Raw genomic sequence first — 25,649 nt, 5'->3', positions numbered from 1 at the left:
AATAATAACATTTATTGTGCACCTACTATGTGTTAGACATACGGCTAATAAACATTTTCGATGTGTCTTCACATTTAGGCCACACAACTAGTCTGTGAAATAAATTCGATTATCCTGGTTTTACAAATGAGGAGACACCTAAGGTCACACAGCCAGTGAGTGATAGAGCAGAGATTCGAACCCAAGCAATCTGGTTCCCAGAATATGTGCTCTGTACTGCTCTGCACCGTGGCCTTCTGGGAGAGGGATATAAGGGACTCACTTCAATCACCCAGCCCTTTCCTTTTGCCCTCATTACCATTCCCAGCAGTGCTTTCCTTTGGGGGGGTCACAACATTACCTCTTCATAGGCCCTGTTCTCCAGCCACAACCAGTCCATTCTACTTGGACGTTACAGAGAGGCAGAGACCCAGACAATCGCTCAGCCCTGCACTGATGCTGGAGACCCCTCGCCCCCCTGCCCAATTTTCTCTAAACCATGGAAACTTTGTTTTCTAGGAGCTTTCCTCTTCTTATTTGCAAGTCAGCTAACATGACTTAACATTTTATTTAAGCCTTGTATAGTTTAAAATCTCAAAGGTTATACACCAAAATGTTAACAGCAGCTAATAAATTTACAGGTAACTTTAATTTTCCTGCTCATACATTGTGTTTTCCAACTTATATAACAGTAAACATATAAATTACATAGAAAAAATAATGTATTTTATAAAATACAATCATAGACTCTATCAGAGGGTAGTTTCCCAAGAGTCAGGAGGATCCGTTGTATAGGCAAGAGGACAGGATTGCCTTTCATGAACACCAGACCATCAGAAGTGTCCCAGGCATCCCTCAGTCCCTTCCCAATTAGTCTCCCTCAAATTATCTCAGCCACAGACCCTTTTATCAGAAGTGTAGAGAAGTGCAATATACTTAGCGAATATATATTACAGATTCTTCCTTAAGGGTTAAACTGCGCTGATTGAAATGGAGATGGGACCCCGGATCCTCACACATTAACCCACCATCCCATCTAAAGGCAACTCCCAAGGTGTGTCTGGAAGCCCTTCTGGCTCTGGAAAACACAGTTCTCCACTAAAACTGATGGTCCACCTCATTCTGGAAACTTGAACTCCTTTAGATTTCCAGAGTTTGCTCAGATAAGGAGCTCTATAAGTTTACTATATATTATGTAAGATAATGATTTTCTTCATCTGCCCTAAATTTTTCTGCTGATCTCCTCTTTACATCCAAAATCAATACACGTGACTAATCCATCTTATAACTGAGTATATCTGTCTGACCGGAAAGCTTTATTATCTATCTCAGAGGTGGCTTTCAGCTCGGAAGGAAGAGAGAAAGATGCGTTTGTTTATGCTTCTGTCTGAACTCCCTCGTTTCTGCCCAGAGGTTAACAAATTCTATGCCCTTTTCTCATCCATCAAGATGATGGATGGAATATTTGGTACTTTTGAATCACAGTCCGAAACCTTCTGCTCTCTTGACTTCTGTGATGTCCTTTTGAACCGGTTTTCTCCCTCATGTTATTTTCTTCTCCTTTGCTGACAGTTTTCCTTTGGCACTAGTCTCTGTCTCTGAGCTTCTGCTTTCCTCTTGCTTCACTCTGCAGACAGCTAATCCATTTCCAGGGTTCCATGATCACTGTATTGGGGATGGTGCTTGAATCAGTCTCTCCTATAGAGTCCAGTGTTTTAGCTCCATGGGTAGTGGATCTCTCTCTCTTGAGTTCATATTAATTCTTCACAGTCAGCATGCCTAACTCCAGGGTCATATAATCACCACTATTTCCTGCCCTAACATCGCTATTCTGCCAATATCAACAATATTCTCTCAATCACCAAACTTGAAACCTTGGAATTTTATCTTTTATAACCTTTAGTCACCAGAAATCTTAGGTTTTATCTTCAAAACTTCCCTTAGATGTGTCTTTGCTCATCACTTCATGTCATAGAATTTAAGAACACAATGCTCTCTTATCACATAGTTGTTAATAAATATTTTCTAAATCTGGATCTAGTCCAACTATGTCAGTAAAATTCTGAAAGTCATTAACATTCTAAGAAATCTCTGCTTCCTGTCCTTTTTCTCAACAGTGTATCTAATACACTGTCAATTTAATAGTGAAAACACAAATTTAATAATTCTAAACACAAATTCTCTTATGTATATAGATACAAAAAATTCTCAACAAAATACTAGCAAATGGAATTTATATAAAGAGGATTGGGGCTTCCCTCGTGACGCAGTGGTTGAGAGTCCGCCTGCCGATGCAGGGGACACGGGTTCGTGCCCCGGTCTGGGAAGATCCCACATGCCGCGGAGCAGCTGGGCCCGTGAGCCATGGCCGCTGAGCCTGTGCGTCCAGAGCCTGTGCTCCGCAACGGGAGAGGCCACAGCAGTGAGAGGCCCGCGTACTGCAAAAAAAAAAAAAAAAAAAAAAAAGAGGATTATACACTATGACCAAGTGAGTTTATCCCAGGAATGTAAGGTTAGTTTAACACCTAAAATCAATTAATGTAATGCACCATATCAGTAGAATAAAGGACAAAAAATATTTAGTAATCACAATAGATGCAGAAAAAGCTTTTGGCAAAATGTCATACTTTTTCTGGATAAAAACACTCAAACTAAGAATAAAAGGGGACTTACTCAATTTGATAAAGGGCATCTACAAAAAACATACAGCTAGCATCATACTGAATGGGGAAAGACTGAATGCTTTACCCTAAGATCAGGAATAAGACAAGGATGTCTGTTTTCATTATTTGTTTCAGCATTATATTAGAGATTCTAACAGGGCAATTAGGTAAGAAAAAGAAATAAAAGATATCCAAATTGACATGGAAGAGGTAATACTACCCATATTTGTAGATGACATGAGCTTGTATATAAAAAATCCCAAGGAGTCAACTAAAAAACTATTAGAACTAATAAACAAGTTCCACAAGGTTGCACAGTAAGAGATCAATGTACAACAATTAGCTGTATTTCTGTGCAATGAACATGAAACATGAAATTAAGAAAATAGTCCCATTTGCAATAGCATTGAAAAGAATAAAATACTTAGGAATAAATTTAAGAAAAGAAGTACAAAAGCTGTATTCTGAAAACTATAAAACACTGTTCAAAGAACCTAAAGAAGGCCTAAATAAATGGAAAGATATCCCATGTTCATGGACCAGAAGACTTAATGCCATTAAGATGGCAGTACTCCCCAAATTGATTTATGGGTTTAATACACTTCCTAACAAAATCCCAGCTGGCTCTTTGCAGATATTGATAAACTGATCCTCAAATTCATAAGAAAATTCAAGGAACTCAGAATAACCAAAGTCATCTTGGAGAAAACAAACAAACAAAACATTGAAGGACTCATACTTTCTGATTTCAAAACTTACTACGCAAATTACAGTAATCAAGGTACTGGCTTAAGAATGTAGACATATAGATCAGTGGAATAGAACTGAGAGTCCAGAAATAAACTCTTACATTTATGGTCAACTGATTTTCAACAAGAATGTCAAGAGAATTAAATAGGCTAAGAATTGTCTCTTCAACAAATGGTGCTGGGACAACTGGATATCCACATGCAAAAGAATGAAGTTGAACCCCTACCTCTCACCACATATAAATATAATTCAAAATGAATCAAAGATCTAAACATAAGTGCTAAAACTACAGACTCTTAAAAGAGAACATAGATGTAAATATTCATGACCTTGGGTGAAGCAGTGGTTTCTCAGATATGACACCAAAGCGTAAGCAGTGCAATAAAACTTTCGTGTTTCAAAGGACACTGTCAAGAAAGTGAAAAGACAATCCACAAAATGGGAGAAGATATTTGCATCTGATAAGGGACTTGTATCTGAAATATATAAAGAACCCTTACAACTAAATAATAAAAAGACAAATAACCTAGATTAAAATGGGCAAAGAATGTGAATATACATTTCCCCAAAGAGGATATAAGATGGCCAATAAACACATGAAAAGATGCTCAGCTTCATTAGTCATCAGGGAGATGCAAATCCAAACCATAATGAGATATCACTTAACACCCAATAGGCTATAATCAAAAGACAGGCAATAATAAGTGTTGACAAGTATATGGAAAAATTGGCACCCTAATACTCTGCTGGTGAGATCTAACATGGTTCAGTCACTTTGGAACAGTCTGCAGTTCCTCTAAAGATTAAACATAGAGTTACCATATGACCCAGCAGCTCCACTCCTTGGTCTGTATCCAAGAGAAATGAAAACATGGGTCCATACAAAAACACGTACATCAGTGTTCATAGCATTATTCATAATAACCAAGAAGTGAAAACATACCAAATGCCCATCAACCACTGACTAGATAAATAAAATGCTGCCTATTTATGCAATGAAATATTAGCCATTAAAAGGAGTGAAGTACTGAGACATGTTGCAACATGGATGAAACTTGAAAACATGCTGAGTGAAAGAAGCTACATATTATATGATTTCATTTATAAGAAAGGTCCAGAATAGGTAAATCCAAAGAAACAGAAAGTAGATTAGCAGTTGCCTAGGGCTGGAGGGTGTGGAATGAAATGGGGAATAACTGTTAATGGTATAGGGTTTCTTTTAAGAAAATGTTCTAAAGTTTATTGTGGTGATGATTGCACAACTCTATGAATATGCTAAAAACCATTTAATTTTATACTCTAAAGCAGTGAATTGTATCATATGTGAATTGTATCTTTATAAATCTGTTAGAAAAAATAGTTCAATCTTTAAAAAACATATTTAAATTCCTCTTGTCTCTTCCTACTGATGAAGTGGGAAAGCGCAATTTCTCAACCTCGTATTTAGTGCCTTGACGTTGTTTCACCCCATCTTCCAACTGTCTCACCCAAACTTCCAACAGCAGTTACATCACTGTGCTTCAAATGCATTAATCATTGGGACTGCTTTTCTCATTCTTCAATCTAAACTTCCCTTTTCTACCTCCAGTTTATCCAATTTTTAGTCGTTTGTTGATTCAGTAAAGCATTTTTGAGCAATTATCATTGATGTGCCAAGGCACTGGGCTAAGCTTTGGGGTTATAGAGATGAATCCGACTTAGGCCATACCCTATATATTGTTTTACACTAGAAACGGGGAGGAGTGGTAGATAACAAAGGGATGCACCTTACAAGTCTTTACCTAAAGTCTCACTTCCTTCCTCAATCTTTTCTCTGTGCTTCAGCCTTCATCAGCTTCTTCCTACCATGACCTTTTTATAATATTTACTGTTTAGTTTTAATCATATTCTGTATCATGCTGTTATTTAACCATTTCATGTATAATCTCCTTTCCTCCTAATTAATTTGTAAGATTACAAATAATAGAGCCCCTGTGTGTTAGTTTTCTATTGCTGCTGTAACAAATTACCACTAACTTACGTGGCTTAAAAGATGTATTATCTTTCAGTTCTGTAGGTCAAAAGTCCAACACAGGTCTCACAAGGCTAAGATCAATGTATCAGCAAGGCTGTGTTCCCCTCTGGAGGCTCTAGTATAAAATCCATTTCCTTGCTTTTTCCAACTTCTGGTGGCTGTCCACATTCCTTAGCGTATAGCCCCCTTTTCCATCTTCAAAATCAGCAATGTTGCCTTTGAGCAATCTCTCTCACTCTTCTTCTGGCCAAAATTCCCTCTGACTATAGTCAGAAAATAGTCCCTGCTTTTATGGACTCATGTGATTAGAATGGGCCCATCCATATAATCTGGGATGATTTCCATATCTCAAGGTTCTTACACTTAATCCTATCTGCAAAGTTTCTTTTGCCAAGTATGGTGACGTATTCACAGGTTCCCGGTGTATTTGGCTATGGGCATCTTTAGTGGTCATTATCCTGCCTACCATACCCTCTTTTATACTTCTTTGTATTGCATATGAGCCTAACACTGAGAAGATAGATGGAAAAAGATATACTATTCAAAGACTAACAACAACAATGACGGCTAATACTGCAGTATCTATACATCAAAGTAGACTTAAAGAGAGAAAACATTATTAGAGATAAAGAAGAATTTTTCAAAATTATAAAAAGAACAATCAGGGACTTCCCTGGTGGTCCAGCAGTTAAGGCTCCATGCTCCCAATGCAGGGCGTCTGGGTTCAATCCCTGGTCAGGGAACTAGATCCCTCATGCCACAGCTAAGAGCCTGCATGCTGCAACTAAAGATCCCGCATGCCACAAGGAAGATCCTGCACGCAGCAACAAAGATCCCGTGTGCCACAACTAAGACCCAGTGCAGCCAAATAAATAAGTAAATAAATAAATATATTTTTAAAAGGGGGGGGGGTGATCAACCAGAATTTTGCTTCTAAATTTGTAAGCATTTAATAATATAGTCTCAAAATGTGTGAAGCAAAAAATGACAGAACTAAAAGGAGAAATGAACAAATTCTAAATTATTGTGAAAGATTTTCAGCATAACTGTCAGTAACTGATAGAACAAGCAAAGAAACCAAAAATTCAGTACAGATATAAAAGATTTGAACAGCATAGTTAATAAACTATGATATTGCACCCAACAACTTGAGAATACATGTTTTTTCAAGTAAGAATGGAATAGTACACAATTGACCATGTGCTGGGCCATGAAGCAAATATCAACACTCTTCAAAGGATTTAAATCATATACTGTACATCTAAAATGATTCTAAACTTAAAAGTTTATTTTTAAAACTCAAGAAATATATTTTCTAACCATAATGGAATTAAACTGGAAATTAATAACAAAAGGATAACTAGGAAATTCTTAAATGTTTGAGCATTAGGCAATATTTTCAAATAAACCATGAGTCAAAAAGAAAATCACAATGGAAATTAGAGAATATGTTGATCTGAATAATGAAGATGCATATTTAAAACTTGCATGATAAAAAAATTGGTGCTTGGATAAAAATGTATAGTATTAAATGTATATATCAGAAATGAAAAACATGCTGAAAATCAATTATTCAAGAAGTTATAAAAGAAACAGCAAATTAAGCCCAAAGAAAATAGAGGGAAGAAAAGGATAATGATAAGAGATGAGATTAATGAAATAGAAAAACATACTACAGTGAGGCTCTAAAGCTCAAAAACAGGTTGTTTGAAAAAACTAATAAAATCAATTAACCTTTAGCAAAATTTATCATGGGAAAAAAGTGAAAAGGAGAAATTGCTAGTATCAGGAATGAAAAGATGGTATTACTACAGATGCTACAGGCATTAGAAAGAGAATTTAAAAACCAAAAGTTTATATGAACTAGACAAATTCCCAATAAAATACGATTTATCAAAACTGACAAAAGGAGAAATAGAAGATCTGAATGACCCTATATCTGTTAAAAAACAATAATTTAAAACCTTCCCCCAAAGAAAACTCTAGGCCCAGATAACTTCACAAATGAACTCCTCAAAATATTTAGGGAGTAACATTCATTTTACACAAACTCTTCAGGGAACACTTCCCAATTCCTTTTATAAAACTTATATAACCTTGATTCAATAACATGATAGGAACATTACAAGAAAAATTTTAGAGCAATTTCTGTGTTGAGCATAGGTGCAAAAATCTTAAACAAAATGTGAATATTTGCTGGCAAATATAATCAGTCATAAAATGTGAATCCAGCAATATATAAAAAGGACAAACATCATGACTAAAAGCAGTTTATCCCATAAATGCAATGTTGGTTTAGCATTTAAAAATCAATAAATGTAATTCATTACATTAAAGGATAGAAAAGAATAATTATATAATATTCTCATTTTATGCAGAAAAAGCATATGATAACATTTAACAATCACTTATGATAAAATACAAATTCTTAGTAAATTGGGAATAGAAAGGATCTTCTTTAATCTGATAAAGTGTATCTACAAAAATTTTATATTGACATCATACTTAACAGTGAACTATTAAAAGCTTTTCCTCTGAAATCAGGAATGAGACAGAAATTTGCACTATCACTACTTTTACTCAAAATTATACTGGATTTTACCACCTATTTTACTTTGCCATAGATCTTTTTTTTTTTTTTTTTTTAACTGAAGTGTGGTTGATTTGCAGTGTTGTGTTCGTTTCTGGTGTGCGGTAAAGTGCTTCAGATATAAAAAAAATTATACTGGAGATTTTGTTCAGTGTCATAAGGTAAGAAAAGGAAATTAAAAGATGTAAAGATAATACAGGGAGGAAACAAATGTTATTTGCGGATGACACGATATGTGTAGAAAATCCCAAGAATCTATAAACAAAGGATTAGAATTAACAAATGAATTTGGCAAAGTCACTGGATACAAGGTCAGTATGTGAAAAAGTCAATTGTATTTTTACATACTAGCAACAAACATTCAGAATGTGAAATATATCTTAGTATTTATATTAGTATCAAAAGACATCAACCAGCTGGGTGTTAACAAAGGATGTGTAAGACCTCTACACAGAAAATCATAAAATGTTATTAAGAGAAAAATTTTAAAACCTAAATAAATGTTAGGATCCACCATACCCGTGAGCTGTAAGTCTCAATGTTTTAAGGCATCAATACCCCCAAACTGATCCCTGAAGTCAGTATCTTTATAATCAATATCCCAGCAGCTTGTCTGGGAAATTGACAAGCTGATCCTAAAATGTATATTGAAAATACAAAAGGCCAACAATGATGAGATGACTCTTGAAGACCAATGTTCACTGTAGGATGGCTTATGCAGTTGACCCTTGAACAATGTGGGAGTTAGGGGCGGCAGCCCTCTGTGCAGTTGTGCAGTTGGAAATCCGCGTATAACTTATGGTCAATGCTCTGTACCCATAGTTTCTCCGTATCCACAGTTCCACATCCATGGTTTCAAGCAACCTCGGATCCTGTAGTATTTACTCTTGAAAACAATCCATGTACAAGTGGACCCATGCATTTCAAACTCGTGTTGTTCAAAAATTTTACAATTTGTATGGAAACACAAAAGACCCCAAATAGCCAAAGCAATCTTGAGAAAGAAAAATGGAGCTGGAGGAATCAGGCTCCCTGACTTCAGACTATACTACAAAGCTACAGTAGTCAAGACAGTATGGAACTGGCACAAAACCAGAAATATAGATCAATGGAACAGGATAGAAAGCCCAGAGATAAACCCACACACATATGGTCACCTTCTCTTTGATAAAGGAGGCAAGAATATACAGTGGAGAAAAGACAGCCTCTTCAATTAGTGGTGCTGAGAAAACTGGACAGCTACATGTAAAAGAATGAAATTAGAACATTCCCTAACACCATACACAAAAATAAACTCAAAATGGATTAAAAACCTAAATGTAAGGCCAGACACTTTCAAACTCTTAGAGGAAAACATAGGCAGAACACTCTATGACATAAATCATAGCAAGATCCTTTTTGACCCACCTACTAGAGAAATGGAAATAAAACAAAAATAAACAAATGGGACCTAATGAAATTTAAAAGCTTTTGCCCAGCAAAGGAAACCATAAATAAGACGAAAAGACAACCCTCAGAATGGGAGAAAATATTTGCAAACAAAGCAACTGATAAAAGATTTATCTCCAAAATATACAAGCAGCCCATGCAGGTCAATATCAAAAAAACAAACAACCCAATCCAAAAATGATCAGAAGACCTAAACGGACATTTCTTCAAAGAAGATATACAGATTGCCAACAAACACATGAAAGGTTGCTCAACATCGCTAATCATTAGAGAAATGCAAGTCAAAACCACAATGAGGTATCACCTCACACCAGTCAGAATGGCCATCATCAAAAAATCTACAAACAATAAATGCTGGAGAGGGTGTGGAGGAAAGGGAACCCTCTTGCACTGTTGGTGGGAATGTAAATTGATACAGCCACTGTGGAGAACAGTATGGAGGTTCCTTAAAAAACTAAAAATAGAACTACCATACAACCCACTACTGGGCATATACCCTGAGAAAACCATAATTCAAAAAAGAATCATGTACCACAATGTTCATTGCAGGTCTATTTACAATAGCCAGGACATGGAAGCAACCTAAGTGTCCATTGACAGATGAATGGATAAAGAAGATGTGGCACATATATACAATGGAATATTACTCAGCCATAAAAAGAAACGAAATTGAGTTATTTGTAGTGAGGTGGATGGACCTAGAGTCTGTCATACAGAGTGAAGTAAGTCAGAAAGAGAAAAGCAAATACCGTATGCTAACACATATATATGGAATCTAAAAAAAAAAAAAAAAAAATGGTTCTGAAGAACCTAGGGGCAGGAATAAAGACGCAGACATAGAGAATGGACTTGAGGACCTGGGGAGGGTTCAGGGTAAGCTGGGATGAAGTGAGAGAGTGGCATGGACTTACATATACTGCCAAATGTAAAATAGATAGCTAGTGGGAAGCAGCCGCATAGCACAGGGAGACCAGCTCCGTGCTTTTTGACCACCTAGAGGGGTGGGATAGGGAGGGTGGGAGCGAGACACAAGAGGAAGGAGATATTGAGATATATGTATACATATAGCTGATTCACTTTGTTATACAACAGAAACTAACACAACATTGTAAAGCAATTATACTCCAATAAAGATATTAAAAATAAATAAATAAAAATAAAATAGGATCATTTAAAAAAAAAAAACCCTTGTTGTTCAAGGGTCAACTGTAATAGCAAAAATAAATAAATAAGTAAAGTAACCTAAATTTCCATTAAAAGGGGAATGCATAAATAAAATGTGGTATTCTTATGTAGTGAAATACTAAATAGTTAAAAAGAATATATATATATATATATATACATACATAATCACTGAGCTTTAAAAACACAGTAGTGGATGAAAAAGCAAGCTGCAAAATATGTATAACATAACACATACATGTACATTTCTAAAGTATAAAACTACTGTGTATTATTCCTTGACACATATATGTGTTACTGTATTTTTAAATGGCTGAAGGACGCACTGAAGTCGTGACAGCAGCAGCCTCTGGGGCAGTGGGGGAAGGGACTGGGATTGAGGATGGAGAAAAAGGAGTCTGTCACTTCATCTTAATTGTCCTACTTCCCTTATTTAAAAAGAAAAAGGCAAATATGACAAAATGTTAACATCTGTTCATTCTGGGTGACAGCTCACAGGGTGTTAGTTATATTATTCTTTGTGCTTTGCGCTTTGTTTAATTACTCAAAATGAAAAAAACTTAAGTTGAGATAACAGCATCTTTCATCATTTAGTCTTAGACTTATTTATTGTTTAGGTATTTTATGTTCCTGTTTGTTTTAAAAATAAATGTATATAAATATAAGTATAGCTGAGACAGCTAAATTTCCTTCCTTTGTTTATGTTCACAAAGCGTACTTGTTTTATTTAACATTCTTTGCTATCAAAATGTGGTCTTTATATACAAACTTGTGAGTAGTAAATCATGAGGGCTCACAGTTCTACCACAGTCTGTATATTAAGAACGTACTTCCTATGGTAGACGTCCGCATACACCTCGATCGCTAGAAGCATCCGTTTGTATTGGAGCCAAAATAGCCACAAGCAAACAGAGAAACAAGAAGTCCAAAAGATTTCCTCTTTGGTGCTGATGATTTGTTGGTACTGATTGTTACGACTGAAGGTCTGAAACCACCAATGTTTATTGGCTCAGTCTGCAGTATGCCTCTCCAGGGTCATTTCCACAAGATTGACAAAAGAATGAAACTCCCGGGGCTTCCCTGGTGGCGCAGTGGTTGGGAGTCCGCCTGCTGATGCAGGGGACACGGGTTCGTGCCCCGGTCCGGGAAAATCCCACATGCCGCGGAGCGGCTGGGCCCGTGAGCCATGGCCGCTGAGCCTGCGCGTCCTGAGCCTGTGCTCTGCAGCGGGAGAGGCCCGTGTACCGCAAAAAAAAGAAAAAATGAATGAAACTCCCTGCCTTTTCCACCGCTGCCAGTGCTTCCCGCGTTAAGCTGCGTGCAGCACAGAAGTCCCGCTCCGGCGGGGTGGAGGGCACTCTCAAAGTCCTTTATCACATGATGGTGATGCTGGACAGATGGTGGTGAGGAAACTTTTACAGACACATCACACACTACAGCTATTAGTCATTGGACAGGTAGTCTGGCAGCCTTTGGAAGTACACCCAAGGTGATTGCTATGACCATATTTGAAAAGTTGACAGATAAATGTGGATTTAAAACAGACTAAATATTAAACAATTAAGCCCTAAGTTGCGGCTTTTAAACATGCACAGGTAGGAGTGAGGTGGGGACCTCCATACCTTGCCTTCAGGGATCCACCAGGGTCTTCAACTAGAGTAGAACTCAGGTCTCTCTCACCTTATTCGCTGCTCCCCACAAGCAGGTGCAGAAGGAAGTTATCCGAAAGAAGGAACTGAGCATGCTCAGTTCAGACCCTTTTGTCTAATTTTGGAGACAGCCTGTCCCCAGGATATATGTCAACACACAAGCGCCAGTTATTAGCAAGCCCTCTCTGACACAGATCTGAAGTTATGTTCTCTCCAATCAACTTTGTCAGTAACAAAAGCAATATTTTTAGCTCCATCTCTCTGGCCTCTACCTCTCAACTGGTTCCAAAGTCAAGAGGGGAAGAGGGAGCAGGCACTATTAATTGTGCCCCTCCAAACCTGATGATCAATTAATATAAGACCTCAAGATGATAAATTAATATAATCCATGATACCAACCAATAATTTATATACTAGAATTATCTTATCTGAATAGTTAACTGAGCGTTGCTCACTTACTTTTAGATTTCATAAGTGTGGTTAAAAAAATAAATGTATGTACGATTTATCATGGCATGCTTGAACTCTCATAGCTTGAGACAGACTCCATTAAAATGTGCATTTTATAATGTATTATATTATCTGCATAGGTGTACAAGTATACACAGAGAATGGATTTAACTCAATCATTTAACAGCACAAACAAAACCTACCAAAGAAACAACCCCACATGCTGTCACAGGACACAGTTCTGCATGTGGCCAACGGTACGCAGGCAGAGCATAGTGGTTTTAAGGATGAATTAGTGTTCTAATCTCTTTGGGATTTCCTTTATATTAGTGGTGGTTTATGACTGACGTTTAATGTAACTGGAGCTTTCTGTTTATATTTAATAGAAGATTCATTTCTGTGGCAGGATCCACATTTACGCGCCAGTGTTGAATAAAAGCTACTGTTCTGCAAGAGGGATGTAAAATGTTGATTTATGACGACACATTCCAGTAACAGTGATCTGATTCTTCCAAACCCTCTCACCAGGTCCTGGGAACAGCATGGTTCTGGCAAAGTATGATTCTTCCCTTCCAGAATATTCAGGCTTCAACACATCTGTCCATGCTGCCATCAGACACAGGAACTGGAAACTCCTCACGGGCTACCCAGGTAGAAGGCTTAACATTTCCCACTAGAACAGCTAGGAAAACTTTACCAAAGAGCAACTGTCTTTTGCAAAACATGATCTCTGGGGCTGCTGAATGAGGGGAAGGAGTGTCATCTGGTCCTAAATTTTTTAAAAATTAAGAATTAACTGTAGAGGTGGGGGGAGGGTGAAAGGAAGAAATGCAGCTCTAGTGCTTCATGGAAAATAAGGGTTTCCGATATGCACGACCGTCAAGCACAGCACTTCTAGCTAGCAAAGAGCATCTCTGAAAGCTACATCTTCAACCAATGGTATAGCGGGGGGAGGAGGTTGCTTCCCCTGAGCACATTCTCTACAAGTGACATCTTTTAAATATTTTTATGGTATGTGGTATGATGGTTAAGATTGTGATGCAATTAAGCAATGTTTATAATGAGGGCATTCTTGGCGTTTGCGGCAAGACAATCCTTCATCGTTTGTGACTGTCCCATACGTTCTAAGATATTTTAGTATCCCTGGCCCAGACCACTAAAGGGCAGTAGCACCCCCCGACAAGTCGCTGTGACAACTAAAAATAACTACCACCACCACCACCCCCAGACACACACACATGAGACATGTTTAGTTAAAGCACCAGAAGTCAGAGTCGGAGACAGATCTAGACATAGCATCAAGGGCCAGATTTTTTTACGTGTCCATACCCACAACAGAGCTCAGCCTTGTCCCCCAGACTCCTTCCTTGAAATTAGAACCTGCCTACAATACTCCTCCTCCAATAAACTGTTGTATTTCTTTGCCAGGCTGTGGTTACTGGTTTCCTCCGCCATCTCAATATAATGTTTCCGTGATACCCTCCTTGGACCCACCGACCAAGACCTTCTGGCTCTTTGACATTGATCAGGACCCACAGGAAAAGCATGACCTGTCAAGAGAATATCCTCATATCGTCAAGCAGCTCCTTTCCCGTCTGCAGTTCTACCAGAAACACTCGGTGCCCGTGTACTTCCCAGCACAAGATCCCCGCTGTGATCCCAAGGCCACTGGGGCTTGGGGCCCTTGGATGTAGGATTTCAGGCAACCTAAGGGGCAGCTAGAAAGCCTTTCTGTTGCGAGTTGGACTTCAGGCCTTTACTTTGTGACCCTTGTCTCATTGTTCTCCCAACCTGGGTTCACCTGGCCCTTCTCTTGCTCCTAAACCACACTGAGGTGTCTAATTTCAACCCCTAGTACATTTGAGATGCTGATAAAATCTGAACACTTCTGCTGTTGACTGGGGCGTGTGTCTAGAGGAGAGGGTGACTGGCTTCATTCCCTCTTTCCTGAGCTGTGGGACAGTGGGGAACACGATTTGAAAGAGGAAGTTGTTGAGTCTTGGAACCTGGAGCAGCTGGTTCTTTTTGCCTCACAAGTCAGATGTTAGAGTTCCTTCTGGCCATAGCTGGGTTTTATTGGAGTGATTCACATTTCTTGGAACAAATGAAAGGGTCAGACAGTTGTTAATGGTTCTGTTGGCCAGGGGTTCTCCCTGTCTGTGAGACATCGTGTTTAGGCATCCCATGTGAATACGCTGGCTTGGTTCACCCCTCGCTCATGCATCTCTTCACTCACCTCGTCACTCATCCCGTCATGGAGCATAAGGCTCGTTTCATTATTAAGATCAGTGTGGCACTAGGCCTACTCCTTGGTTTTGGTTTTTACAATAGGGAAATTTGTTTTTTCCCCAGTTTTTTCCAGCCACTGCTCATCTTGTCTGGACTACCTGCTACCCTGCTTCCTTTGTGGTTCTTTTTCTACCCTTTCTTCTGACTCACGTGTCCCATGCCTGGGAAGGGTGCTTCGCTTCTCCACTATGAGCGCCACTGGTTTTTGGAACACTGCTGAGGCCTGCCTTCCTTTTGCTCCTGACACTAAAGCTAGAGCCCCGCCCAGAACGGGCGGTGCGTCTGGCTCTGTGGGCATGCTCATGGCAGTGCTTGGGTCTCCGTCATCTGCTTGGTGGCTTTTTTTCTAGTTTATTCTCATGAGTGTAGCTATGTCTCATAATATATTCAGTTGCACTGCTCTTCGGTAGCAGTGAGGAGAAACCTTGGAAAAGGATAATATTGTCCTGAGACGATGCAAGTAGGCAATTTGAAAAAGGAAATGGCCGGCATCCGGGATACCGAGCCTTGGTAACACAGATGAAGGTACGTCCACATTTCTCTTATTCTCTCAGTTTTACTGCTTGTATTGAGGTTCTGAAGTTGGGGAAGGAGGATGCACAGTTTGACCTGCCAGCTCTTTCTTAGCCCCACCAATGTCCTACTAACGTGGACCAGTCCAGATTAGCTTCAGGAGTGTCAAACTCAGAGAAGTATGTCCAAAAACTATACTCTTTTTTACATTAGCTCCACTGTTTCATTCACTGCCTATCATCAATGCCTGGATCAATGCCTGGTACATAGAAGGCACTCAATACACTTTAAAAAAAATAAATGAATGAATGAACAAATGAGTAAATGAGAAAGTCTCACACCATGGAAGGTGCGAATCCAATGAGCTGAATACGGGGCTGAATATAAATATCTTCCAACCGTAGCTTTTCTGTTCTCGAGCTGCCCTCCTGGGGTAGGAGCACAGTCTGCATATCTGGGAAGTCTAGGACACGCCATAGTGAAGTTGGAATGTCCTCTCAGAGGGAGAGGGGAGAAAAATATGCCTACTGAAGATACTCTTCTGCCAATAATCCTCAGTTCTCTTCTGCAGAGGACACTAGAAACTAAAACTACCAAGCTATATGATATAGGTCATGGTACAGCCATTCCTTCAATTCAGTAGCAATATTCTCCGGTTACGACTAACTTGTATTAAAATAACAATGATTGGAAAGAAATGGTGCTAGAATTAATGACACCTGTTACCAACATGTACCCTACTCCTGGGCTGGCATGCATCTGGCCAGAATGCTACTAACTCTCACTCCCAACCCTGTGGTGGATATTATGAACTAACTGAGCCCAGAGGTTCCTTCCGGAGCCTTCTAACCCCAAGGCTGTAGGTACCATTAATACTATAAGACTGGAGGCCATCACTACATGATACCTATTTGCTCCCCCTGCTGTCCCAGCAGCTGTTCCCAGTTAGAGTTTCTTGATCGCTATGTACAATGTGGATGTACATAGCGATGTGGATGTTCGATGGACCTAAAGGGAATTTTAAAGACTGATTTTTTTTTTTTTTTTTTTTTTTTTTTTTGCGGTACGCAGGCCTCTCACTGTTGTGGCCTCTCCCGTTGCGGAGCACAGGCTCCGGACGCACAGGCTCAGCGGCCATGGCTCACGGGCCCAGCCGCTCCGCGGCATGTGGGATCTTCCCGGACCGGGGCACGAACCCGTGTCCCCTGCATCGGCAGGCGGACTCCCAACCACTGCGCCACCAGGGAAGCCCAAGACTGATTTTTTGGTAAAACTTTTAGTTGAGATTTTATGTTATCCATAATAGAATGTACTCATTGAATTTTCTTATTCTGTACAAGAATGTGAACAGATTCACATGCTGTCATTAGAAGTATTAATGGTGTTTTCTCTGATTTTGTTTACCTTTAAAGAAGTTTTATTTAATTTTTTTTTCTTTTTACTACCTGATTGTGCCAGATTTGGGGGACAAAAAAATTAAATTTATCTTTGAAAATGTGTCAGCTCTGAGTATGGGGTTTCCATTTGGGAGATGAAAAAGTTCTGGAACTGGGTAGTGGTGGTGGTCGCACAACATCATGAATGCACTTAATGCCTCTGAATTGTATACTTTAAAATGGTTAAAATGTGTAGTTTTTAAGCACAATTTCAAAAATGTGTTGACCCATTTATGGTATGTGAATTATAACTCAAGAAAGCTATTCAATAAATAAATAGAGCAAAAAATATCAGAGCTAAAAAAGATGTGTCCATCATTGCCCCAAAGACACAAACTATAAAATAGGATATTGGAGGAAGGTCAGGAGAGGGTCGGAGTAAATATAAAGTAATAAGGGAGTGTATTAGTTCTCTATTGCTATATAATAAATTACCCCCAAATCTAGCAGCTTAAAGCAATGAAGATTTGGTACATCACACATTACATGAGAGTCAGGACTTTAGGAGGGGTTTACCTGGGTGGCTCTGGCTCAGGGTCTCTCATGAGGTTGTAGTCAAACAGTTGACCAGGTCTACAGTCATCTGAAGGCTTGACTGGGGTTAGAAAACCCGATTCCAAGGTGACTCACTCACAAGGCTCTTGGCTGGAGGCCTCAGTTCCTTGTCCTGTGGGCCTCTCCATGGGCTCTCCTCACACATGGCAGCAAACTTCCAGCAGAGCCAGAAATCCAGAGAGAGAAAGAGGGAGCTGCAGTACCTTTTATGACCTGGTCTCCAGAATCATACACTGTCCCTTCCACCTTTTTTCACTTTCTTAAAAAGGAGTCACTAAGTCCAGCTCATACACAGAGGAGGAGAATTAGGCTCCACCTTTTAAGGGAAGTGTTAGACTTGTGGACCTATTTGGCACCACCACAGACAACAGAGGAGAATGGACAAATGTAGCTTCCTGGGGTATTGATTGTACAATCAAGTCCACATGCATTTATCAAATGTTGCTATTTGAAGAGAAAGAGTAGAAAAAGCATCCAGCTTTGCTCTTTACTGGTACGATGACCATGGACAAATCATTTAACCTGCTCTGTGCCTCAGTTTTTTTACCTGATGAAGTGATGGGTTGAAGTAGATAATCCCTAACTTCTCTTATATCCCAAGGGTCCAGAACAATCCCTGGCACATAGTAGATGTTCAATAAATGTCGGTTCATTGACTCTCAACTGACTGAATTCTAATACAATGGTGAGAAGTAATAGTGTGCTAAAAATATCCTGAGATCGTGCTCAGTCTTAAAAAAAAAGTCTAATTTGGTGATAGAAGTCAACTTGGTGCTTTCCTTATGGGGAAAGGATACTAACTAGGGAGGGGCATGCTGAAACATTTTGGGGTTTAGAAAATGCTCTGTATCTTGATCTAGTGGTCTTTACATGGGTGTATCCATATGTAAAAACTCACTGAGAGGTATACTTGATGCACTTTACGGTTTATATGTTGTACCTAATTAAAAAGTACTTTAAAACAAAAAACACCTGCCCTTAGAACAAAAAGAGCACTACATACTTATAAGTCACAAAAATGTACCTGGAACACACAAACATTTGTAAACAAAACATTTTAAATGCTGCAAGGACATCTATTTGAAGAAACCTTTCTGTGAATCCTTTTGAAAACACAAATTTAGGTTTCTGTATTTACAAAACCTGAATACATCGATTTAGATTTCCTAAACTGAGATTTTGTTACCCAGGTTTTCCTGAAGGAGTCATACCCATGTATCGGTGCTGGGGGAGGGGTGTAGAGACCAGGAAATGACACAAACAAGACTGAGGGCATGGCCTCTGGCCCTAAAGGGCTTATGATTCGATTCTGTGGTACCAAGTTATTTCTAGCTCAACAGTTTTTAAGAATAATCCAGCCAATACTAAATGTATTGAAGTAGTGATTATCCTTCCCAGTCACCACTTAAACTTAAAATCTATTTTTTGTCCAAGTAGAGAATAGTCATCGCTTGTGTAGATTGGTTCATTTTCAGGCCATTCCAAGACCAGCCTGCTCACCCTGGCATCACCCTTACCGATCACTAGAGCAGGTAGGTTTGACTGACATAGAGGTACCTGCCACATCCCTTTCACCTTTGCCCCATTGCCATGGGAGCCACCCACCAGATGGCACAAAGCCAAGGAGGAGAGCAGTGACTCACCCTGTCCTGGGCCTGACGTCAGGGCTCTGTGACCATCAGGAAATTGGAGAGACAATTTCATTCTCAAACTAATTCACTCAAGTAACCAGTCATGGAGCTTAAGATATTTCATTTAATAACCGCTATCATTTTTCTGATAATAGAGATAATATGTATCGCTGTAAGAATTTTAGAAAATACAGAAAACACATATGAAAGAAAATTAAGCGATCAATAAGCCACCCACCCAGAGTTAGCCACCATTCACCTTTTTTTATACCCCTTTAAGAGAGGAAGTGACCCACTTCCCAGATTGGTTTTCAAATCCCATTGTGCCCAGCTGAGGTCTCATTGGAGACTCAAGATGGTAGATAAATAAAATGTTGCCATTTTTGGTAATCTTGATTTTAATCCCATTAACGAATTATAGATGATCCCAGGAATGTTACCCTGAAGGGGCATAACTTCTCCTCTCCCTCCTCTCCCCCTCCCTCCCTCCCTCTCCATGGGTCTCAACAGGGGACCTGGGCACAATGGGGGCCAGTGTTCCATCAATCAAACTAGCAAGTAGGAACCAACCCCTTACTCACACCAGAGTCTTGCAGAGAAGAGCAGAGGGGATAAACGTAAACACGTACTCTCCTCCCCTCCTGGGTGAACAGGACTTATTGTGTTTTTATTTACAATAAATGAATCAAAGCTCGGATTGCCCATGTGCCAGGATTTTGTAGCTGGGATCATTCAAGTCCATGCTGTGGAGGCTAGGACAAGGGCAGCTGATGGCAGCAGGGCCGGATGGGCGCACTGGATCAGGCCCCACTCCCAGGAAGCTCACCTACCAGGGAGCACAGATGGGAGACACAGCAGACAGGAAGAGGAGGTCCCAGAAAGGGCAGAGGCGAGGTGGAGGGGGCTCAGAGTCAGGAACAATGCACCTTAGCGCCCGGCAAGGGAATTCCTTTTCCCTTAATTTTTGCTTCTTGTTTTTTTACAGCCATGAGAGCAGTGAGTTCTTTCTATATAAACTATTTTTACATTTGATTAGAGGAGCCTCTGATCTGTTAGGAAAGCAGTGGGTTTGGTATGAAAACATTATTGTTGGGGCTTCACAAGGGGGCATCTGGTTTTCCCTGGTCCTTAAGTCAGGGCTCGAGCAAAAGGGTTCGGGTTTAACGCATGCAGGCGATGGAAATATGTGGCCCCCGACACCCAGAAGGAGGAGAAGGGCCCTTCCCAGGGGCACCTGCTTGTGTTCTGTCACTGAGTTCCGCAGATACTCCTTCCCTGCAAAAGAAGTGGCTCGAGGTGCCCAGGCAACCAGAGCCAGGAGGCCGGCCCACACGGCCCCTTGAGACCCCACCCAGACCTCCATGGCTCACATGGGCCCTTTCACTGCTGCGAGTCTTAACGTGGTACTTTTCCTTAAATTCACATTCTTTACTAGGATAAGTACTGTAAAGAGATGCTTTTTTTTTTTTTTCTTTCTGGCCGGGTTGGGTCTTCGTTGCTGCAGGCAGGCTTTCTCTAGCTGTGGCGAGCGGGGGCTACTCTTCGTTGCGGTGCTCAGACTTCTCATTGCGGTGGCTTCTCTTGTTGCGGAGCACGGGCTCTAGGCGCAGGAGCTTCAGTAGTTGTGGCACGTGGGCTCAGTAGTTGTGGCTCGCGGCTATAGAGAGCAGGCTCAGTAGTTGTGGCGCACGGGCTTAGTTGCTCTGCGGCATGTGGGATCTTCCCGGACCAGGGCTCGAACCCATGTGCCCTGCATTGCCAGGAGGATTCTTAACCACTGCACCACCAGGGAAGCCTGAGATGCCTTTTTTACCACTGTGGTAAGGGGAAAACTAATATCCTGGATAATCATAAAAATACACACAATAAATACTCTTAATAAATATGCAAAATAGATACTCAATAGATAAATAAATTGCTCTTGCATTGGCTCTAGGAACTGTTCCTGACCTGGAAGGAAAGAGTATTGAAGAGCGGTTAACTTTTTCACTAAACGATTCAGTGTCACCAGTGCCAGGGCTGTGACTTTGGCAACACTGGCCTGGAGACAAGGAAACGCCCCGAGGGCCAGCCGCCCGTTCAGCGTGTGCCCAGGGCCCAGGCGGTGCTGGGTGGTGCTCCACGTGACTGGTAACTCTGCTTGCTGATGTGCTGCTGTCCCCTTTGCCTGCCATGGCCTCCAGGAAGAATCACAGCTGCACTCTTCTCCCAACAGCTTGTCTTGCTCGTGTGCCTGGAGACCCCAAAGCAAGGCAAGCATTCGAAATGAGGTAAACATATAAGCACAAAGAAGAAACCAACAGACACATCCTCTGCAATACAGCAGGAAAATCACAGAGGATCCGACCACAGGAAGAAGCCAGGAAAGTCAATAAACAAGTTGGAGGAGATGCGACATACAGAGACGAAATGTTTAGAAGAAATAAACACTGAGGGGAGGAAAAAAGAGGCAACCTGGAAGTTCTTGGGTTAAGAAGTTCCCTGAGCCTTCATTTCCAGGATTGTAATCGGTGGTCCCAGGGACTATAAAGCCACCCTCCCAGGAGACTCTGTGTCACAAATGCCTAGAAATTTCTCCTGCTGTGCCTCACAGCCCTCTCACACCCCCTAGGTGCCCACGTGGGCCTCATCTGGTACTGTGACGTAGCTCATCAGGGATGTCATATCTTGCTAATTATAGAGGCAAGGTAAGGAATTAACTTTCCTTGAGGACACGCTGTATGCCAGACACAGTTTGACTTTTACAATAGCTACTAAACTCCTCACAGTAATATCTAATCATTAGGTAAATGGTTTTACCATTTTAGAAACTATCTCACGTGAAGTCACACAGCCAGTAGAGCTGGAATTGGAGCCCAGATTGCTCTTAAAATGCCCAATTCTCTACTCAGCCTCCCTGCAACCTCTAGTACTCAGCTTCCTTCCCTTCCCTCTGTCCTGCGCCTTTAAGGGTCATTGTAGGAAGTCCTGTTCTGACCATTTAGGACTGGGGAGCCTCAGGTGAGTGATATTCAAAGCTAGAGTTGAGAACTCAGCTCCGCAGAACGCTTGGGATGCGTGGAGGGAAGGGAAGCCTTGGAGAGGCTAGTGTAACAGTTCAGCAAGAGGTATTAATTAATTTATTTTTATATGTATTTTTGTCTGTCTTGGGTCTTCGTTTCTGTGCGAGGGCTTTCTCTAGTTGTGGCAAGCAGGGGCCCCTCTTCATCGTGGTGCGCGGGCCTCTCACTATCGCGGCCTCTCTTGTTGCAGAGCACAGGCTCCGGACGCGCAGGCTCAGTGGCCATGGCTCACGGGCCTAGTTGCTCCGCGGCATGTGGGATCTTCCCAGACCAGGGCTCGAACCCATGTCCCCTGCATTGGCAGGCAGATTCTCAACCACTGCGCTACCAGGGAAGCCCAAGAGGTATGAGATTAGTAGGGTAAAAAGCTAATTGGAGGCTTAGAAAATAAAAAGCATTTGAAAGGAGTTGGAATTACTCAGCCTGGAGAGGAAGTTTATTAATGTTTTTCATGTATTTCGTAGGAAAATCGCCTTCCCCCACGCAGGTCTCTGAGGCTGGTGACCATCCTCCCCGTGAACGCAGAGACAAAACCGACAGCACAATGCTAATAGGAGGAGGAGAGGAGAGTGCCAGGTGGGTTCTCAAAATGCACTGCAGCTTCTGAGGAGGGTGCTGGCTGAAAAATGGAATGGAATGTCCTATCTTGTTCTGGGACCGATTGGTATCAACTAGTCTCTAGCTGCAGTTACCATCTTGCTGAATTTTGGAGGAGGACGTGGTTCTTACCAACAACCCTGACTATTGTCTTTTATATAATGTCCGTAGAACCTCATTCCCCCTCTGTGTTTAGGGCTCTGAGATGAAGCATAACAAACACTTCAGATACGTAGGCTATTTTGTACAGTTCTGTTTGTAATGATTTGTCTTTGGGGGTTGGGATGAAAGAAAGTAATGCAAAGGTTAGCCTGCGTATGTGGACTTTCTTATAAGGAACATTGCCTTGTGAGGATCTCTCCTTGAAAAGAGGAACACAAATAATGACCGTGTGCTTCAGATGGTATATTTTGGTTTGAATCATCGTATAAATGAGAGAGCTCCATGTTGGTCAACAGGACCTGGTTAGAGAAATGCTTTGATTTCTATAGTTAAACATTGTTGTCTTAAGTCAAAAGTTAAGTGGCTGAGCCATAGTAAATTATGCGGACAACTCCTCTTATGGGTTGGGAAGGAAAAATGTCGGTGAGAGGTAATTCCTTGCTTCTCACGCAGCTGTGGAAGCTGTCTGTCTCTGAAGGCAGGCTCTGGTCTGATGCTGCAGGAGGGCTGGGCTGCTGAGGGGCTTCTGCTGGCGTTCAGACTAAGTCATCCCACTGATTACCCCTGGGCAAAGCCACCTAGTTACCAGGCATGGCTCCGTCAAGGCGTAGCTAGTCCATCCCCAGACGAGGAGGAAATGCCCTCTTGGGACAGGGAGGGCAGGATGAAGTGAGCAGGTAGTGCCATTGCCCCCTCCTCCTTTGTACACAGAACACTGGCAGTGAAGAGAACTTGACCTTTGCTCGGTACTTATTATTATACAATTTAAAAATTCTTGCTGGTTTGATAGGCTTTAAAATGGAACATTATTGTGTGTTCCTTTCAGTGCCGGGAGGTTGGACTTTTCCATGTATTTATTGGCCCCTATGGCTATTTTTTTGAGTGGCCTGATCAGCCTGTCCCGCCCTCCCCAATCTCACTGGCCCTGTCATGGGTTGGGGTGCGGGTGGAACAGTAGCCCCCGCTGAGGATAACTCAAGGCAAAGCCGGCCTTTGTTCAGACCTGAACCATTATCTCAGCTGAGGCTGCGAGTCCTCCCGTTTCCAGGTGGTGCGTTTCAAGTTGTCAGGTGTCTCCGCTTTCTATTCCGTCTTTGGAACTCTGTCAGGGGGCAGGAAAAAGTAAGGAGGCGGAGGGGGGACAGGCAAGATCCTTTTCCTTTCTTACGGGCAGAGCAAAACTGAGACTTGCGAGCCCCCTGCGAAGGCTAATGGCGCTCCTTCCGAGTGATGTTCTTTTAATATCGGAATATTAATATTGAAATAAGAGCACTGGAGGCAGGGGGAGGGGTGGTGCTGGAGAGGGAGGGCCACTGGCAGCTGCCCAGTCACTCCCCTGTGATCCCAAACTCGGCAAGTCTGGTCCCAATGGCAAACCCATTTTTCCCACTTGGCAAAACAAAAGCCCTACAGGTAACTGAGTCACCCTTCTCAGAGGCAGTTTAACAACCCCTGGTTTCTTATAAAGCATACCCCTTGGGGTGATCTCGCCCCCGAGGGCCATAGCCCACCCAGCACCATACAGGAGTGGAGTTCTGGTGACCACAACTGTGTCTGCCTGGCGACAGTACTTTCACACCTTCAGGCCCTCATCCTTGGGCTGGCCCATCCCTGAGTCTCAATTTACTCTGGCGGGACCCCTGAAGCCCATTTCCTCTCAAGCAAGCTTCAGTGGTGGAGGTCCTCTGTATAACTGAAAACTTTCTTTCTACTTTTAGCCTTTCTTTTTCCGGTGTGAATAATCCCAGAGCCTTTCATCTGACTCTGTACTTCTGTCAGCTTTTCCCATCTGCCAGCACTCCTGTGATTCCAGCCTTGACCCAGGCTAGCCCATATTTCCCCCTTCTCTTTCCTCTTTGCCGGACTAGCTCATCCTTCGGGTGTAAACTTAAAGGTGCCTTCCCCTGGGAAGTTTTCCCTCTAGCCCTGCTGAACTGGACCGGTGTTCCTGACTGGGCCCTCTCCTGTGAGAGAGGATATCACACTTATTGTTATTCACGAATAAATGTCTCTTTCCCACCAGGCGGAAGTCTCCTGTCTGGTTTGTTTCATGGAATATCTTTGTCTCATCAAGCAGTGCTTGGCACTTAGACATGACTAGTCGAATGAATGTTCCGTTTGTTGAATTCAAAGGCCATACCTTCTGATTTCAGGATGACATTGCAGTCCCTGGCTTCAAAGCCTGGCCCTTGTCCCTAACCCTTCCATCCCACCTGCAGACCGTGTTTACTCAGCCTGATGGCAGCCCCGCCCCGCTGCCTGCTCTGGGGAAGTGTGTGTCTGGAGCAGTGGCTATCTTCAGAGGGCTTTGTTTGGGTCAGCTGGAAGGACTTCAGCACCTTCGTCAAATCGGGGTGAACATTACACTATCCAGACTCCTCAGGCAGGTTTTGTTTACTCTGGGATCTCCTCCAAGATATCAGCTGATGGCTTCAAACACTTTTTATGGTCTCACATTTGGACAGACTCAGATTTTCCTCCTTCATCTTCCAAACCTTCCCTAAGATTTTCCCTCTTCATTTGTTCAAGCTTTATTATAAATGCTTTTCCCTGTGCGACTTTCCCTGCAGAAAACTGGCCGCGTAGCTTCTGCCTAGAGCTGAGAAGTCCTGCAAATGCCAAGGACTAGCTGCAAAGGGCAGGCGGCATGTCTCCTGATGCTCTTTAGTTATCCAACC

At 41.6% G+C, this 25,649-nt stretch overlaps 1 protein-coding gene across 2 annotated transcripts in view; it reads left to right on the top strand.

Moving 5' to 3' along the window:
- The window catches only part of ARSB (arylsulfatase B), a 187,940-nt gene extending 162,929 nt beyond the window's left edge, over nucleotides 1–25,011 (top strand). The window contains exons 7-9 of one of the 2 annotated variants that reach the window (XM_033852966.2): nucleotides 13,255–13,377; nucleotides 14,155–15,540; nucleotides 16,600–17,030. In XM_033852966.2, the coding sequence (XP_033708857.1) occupies nucleotides 13,255–13,377; nucleotides 14,155–14,420 (389 nt within the window). In that variant the 3' untranslated portion in view covers nucleotides 14,421–15,540; nucleotides 16,600–17,030. Of the gene's footprint in view, nucleotides 1–13,254; nucleotides 13,378–14,154; nucleotides 15,541–16,599; nucleotides 17,031–22,676 lie in introns of those variants that run through there. The other variant, XM_073802236.1, reaches the window with a different exon arrangement.
- Nucleotides 25,012–25,649: the final 638 nt, after the last annotated feature.

Source organism: Tursiops truncatus, chromosome 3 (assembly GCF_011762595.2).
Source record: "Tursiops truncatus isolate mTurTru1 chromosome 3, mTurTru1.mat.Y, whole genome shotgun sequence".
NCBI classification, from domain to species: Eukaryota; Metazoa; Chordata; class Mammalia; order Artiodactyla; family Delphinidae; genus Tursiops; species Tursiops truncatus.
Note: the sequence above shows the minus strand (reverse complement) of the source record. Positions and strands in the feature narration are given on the sequence as shown.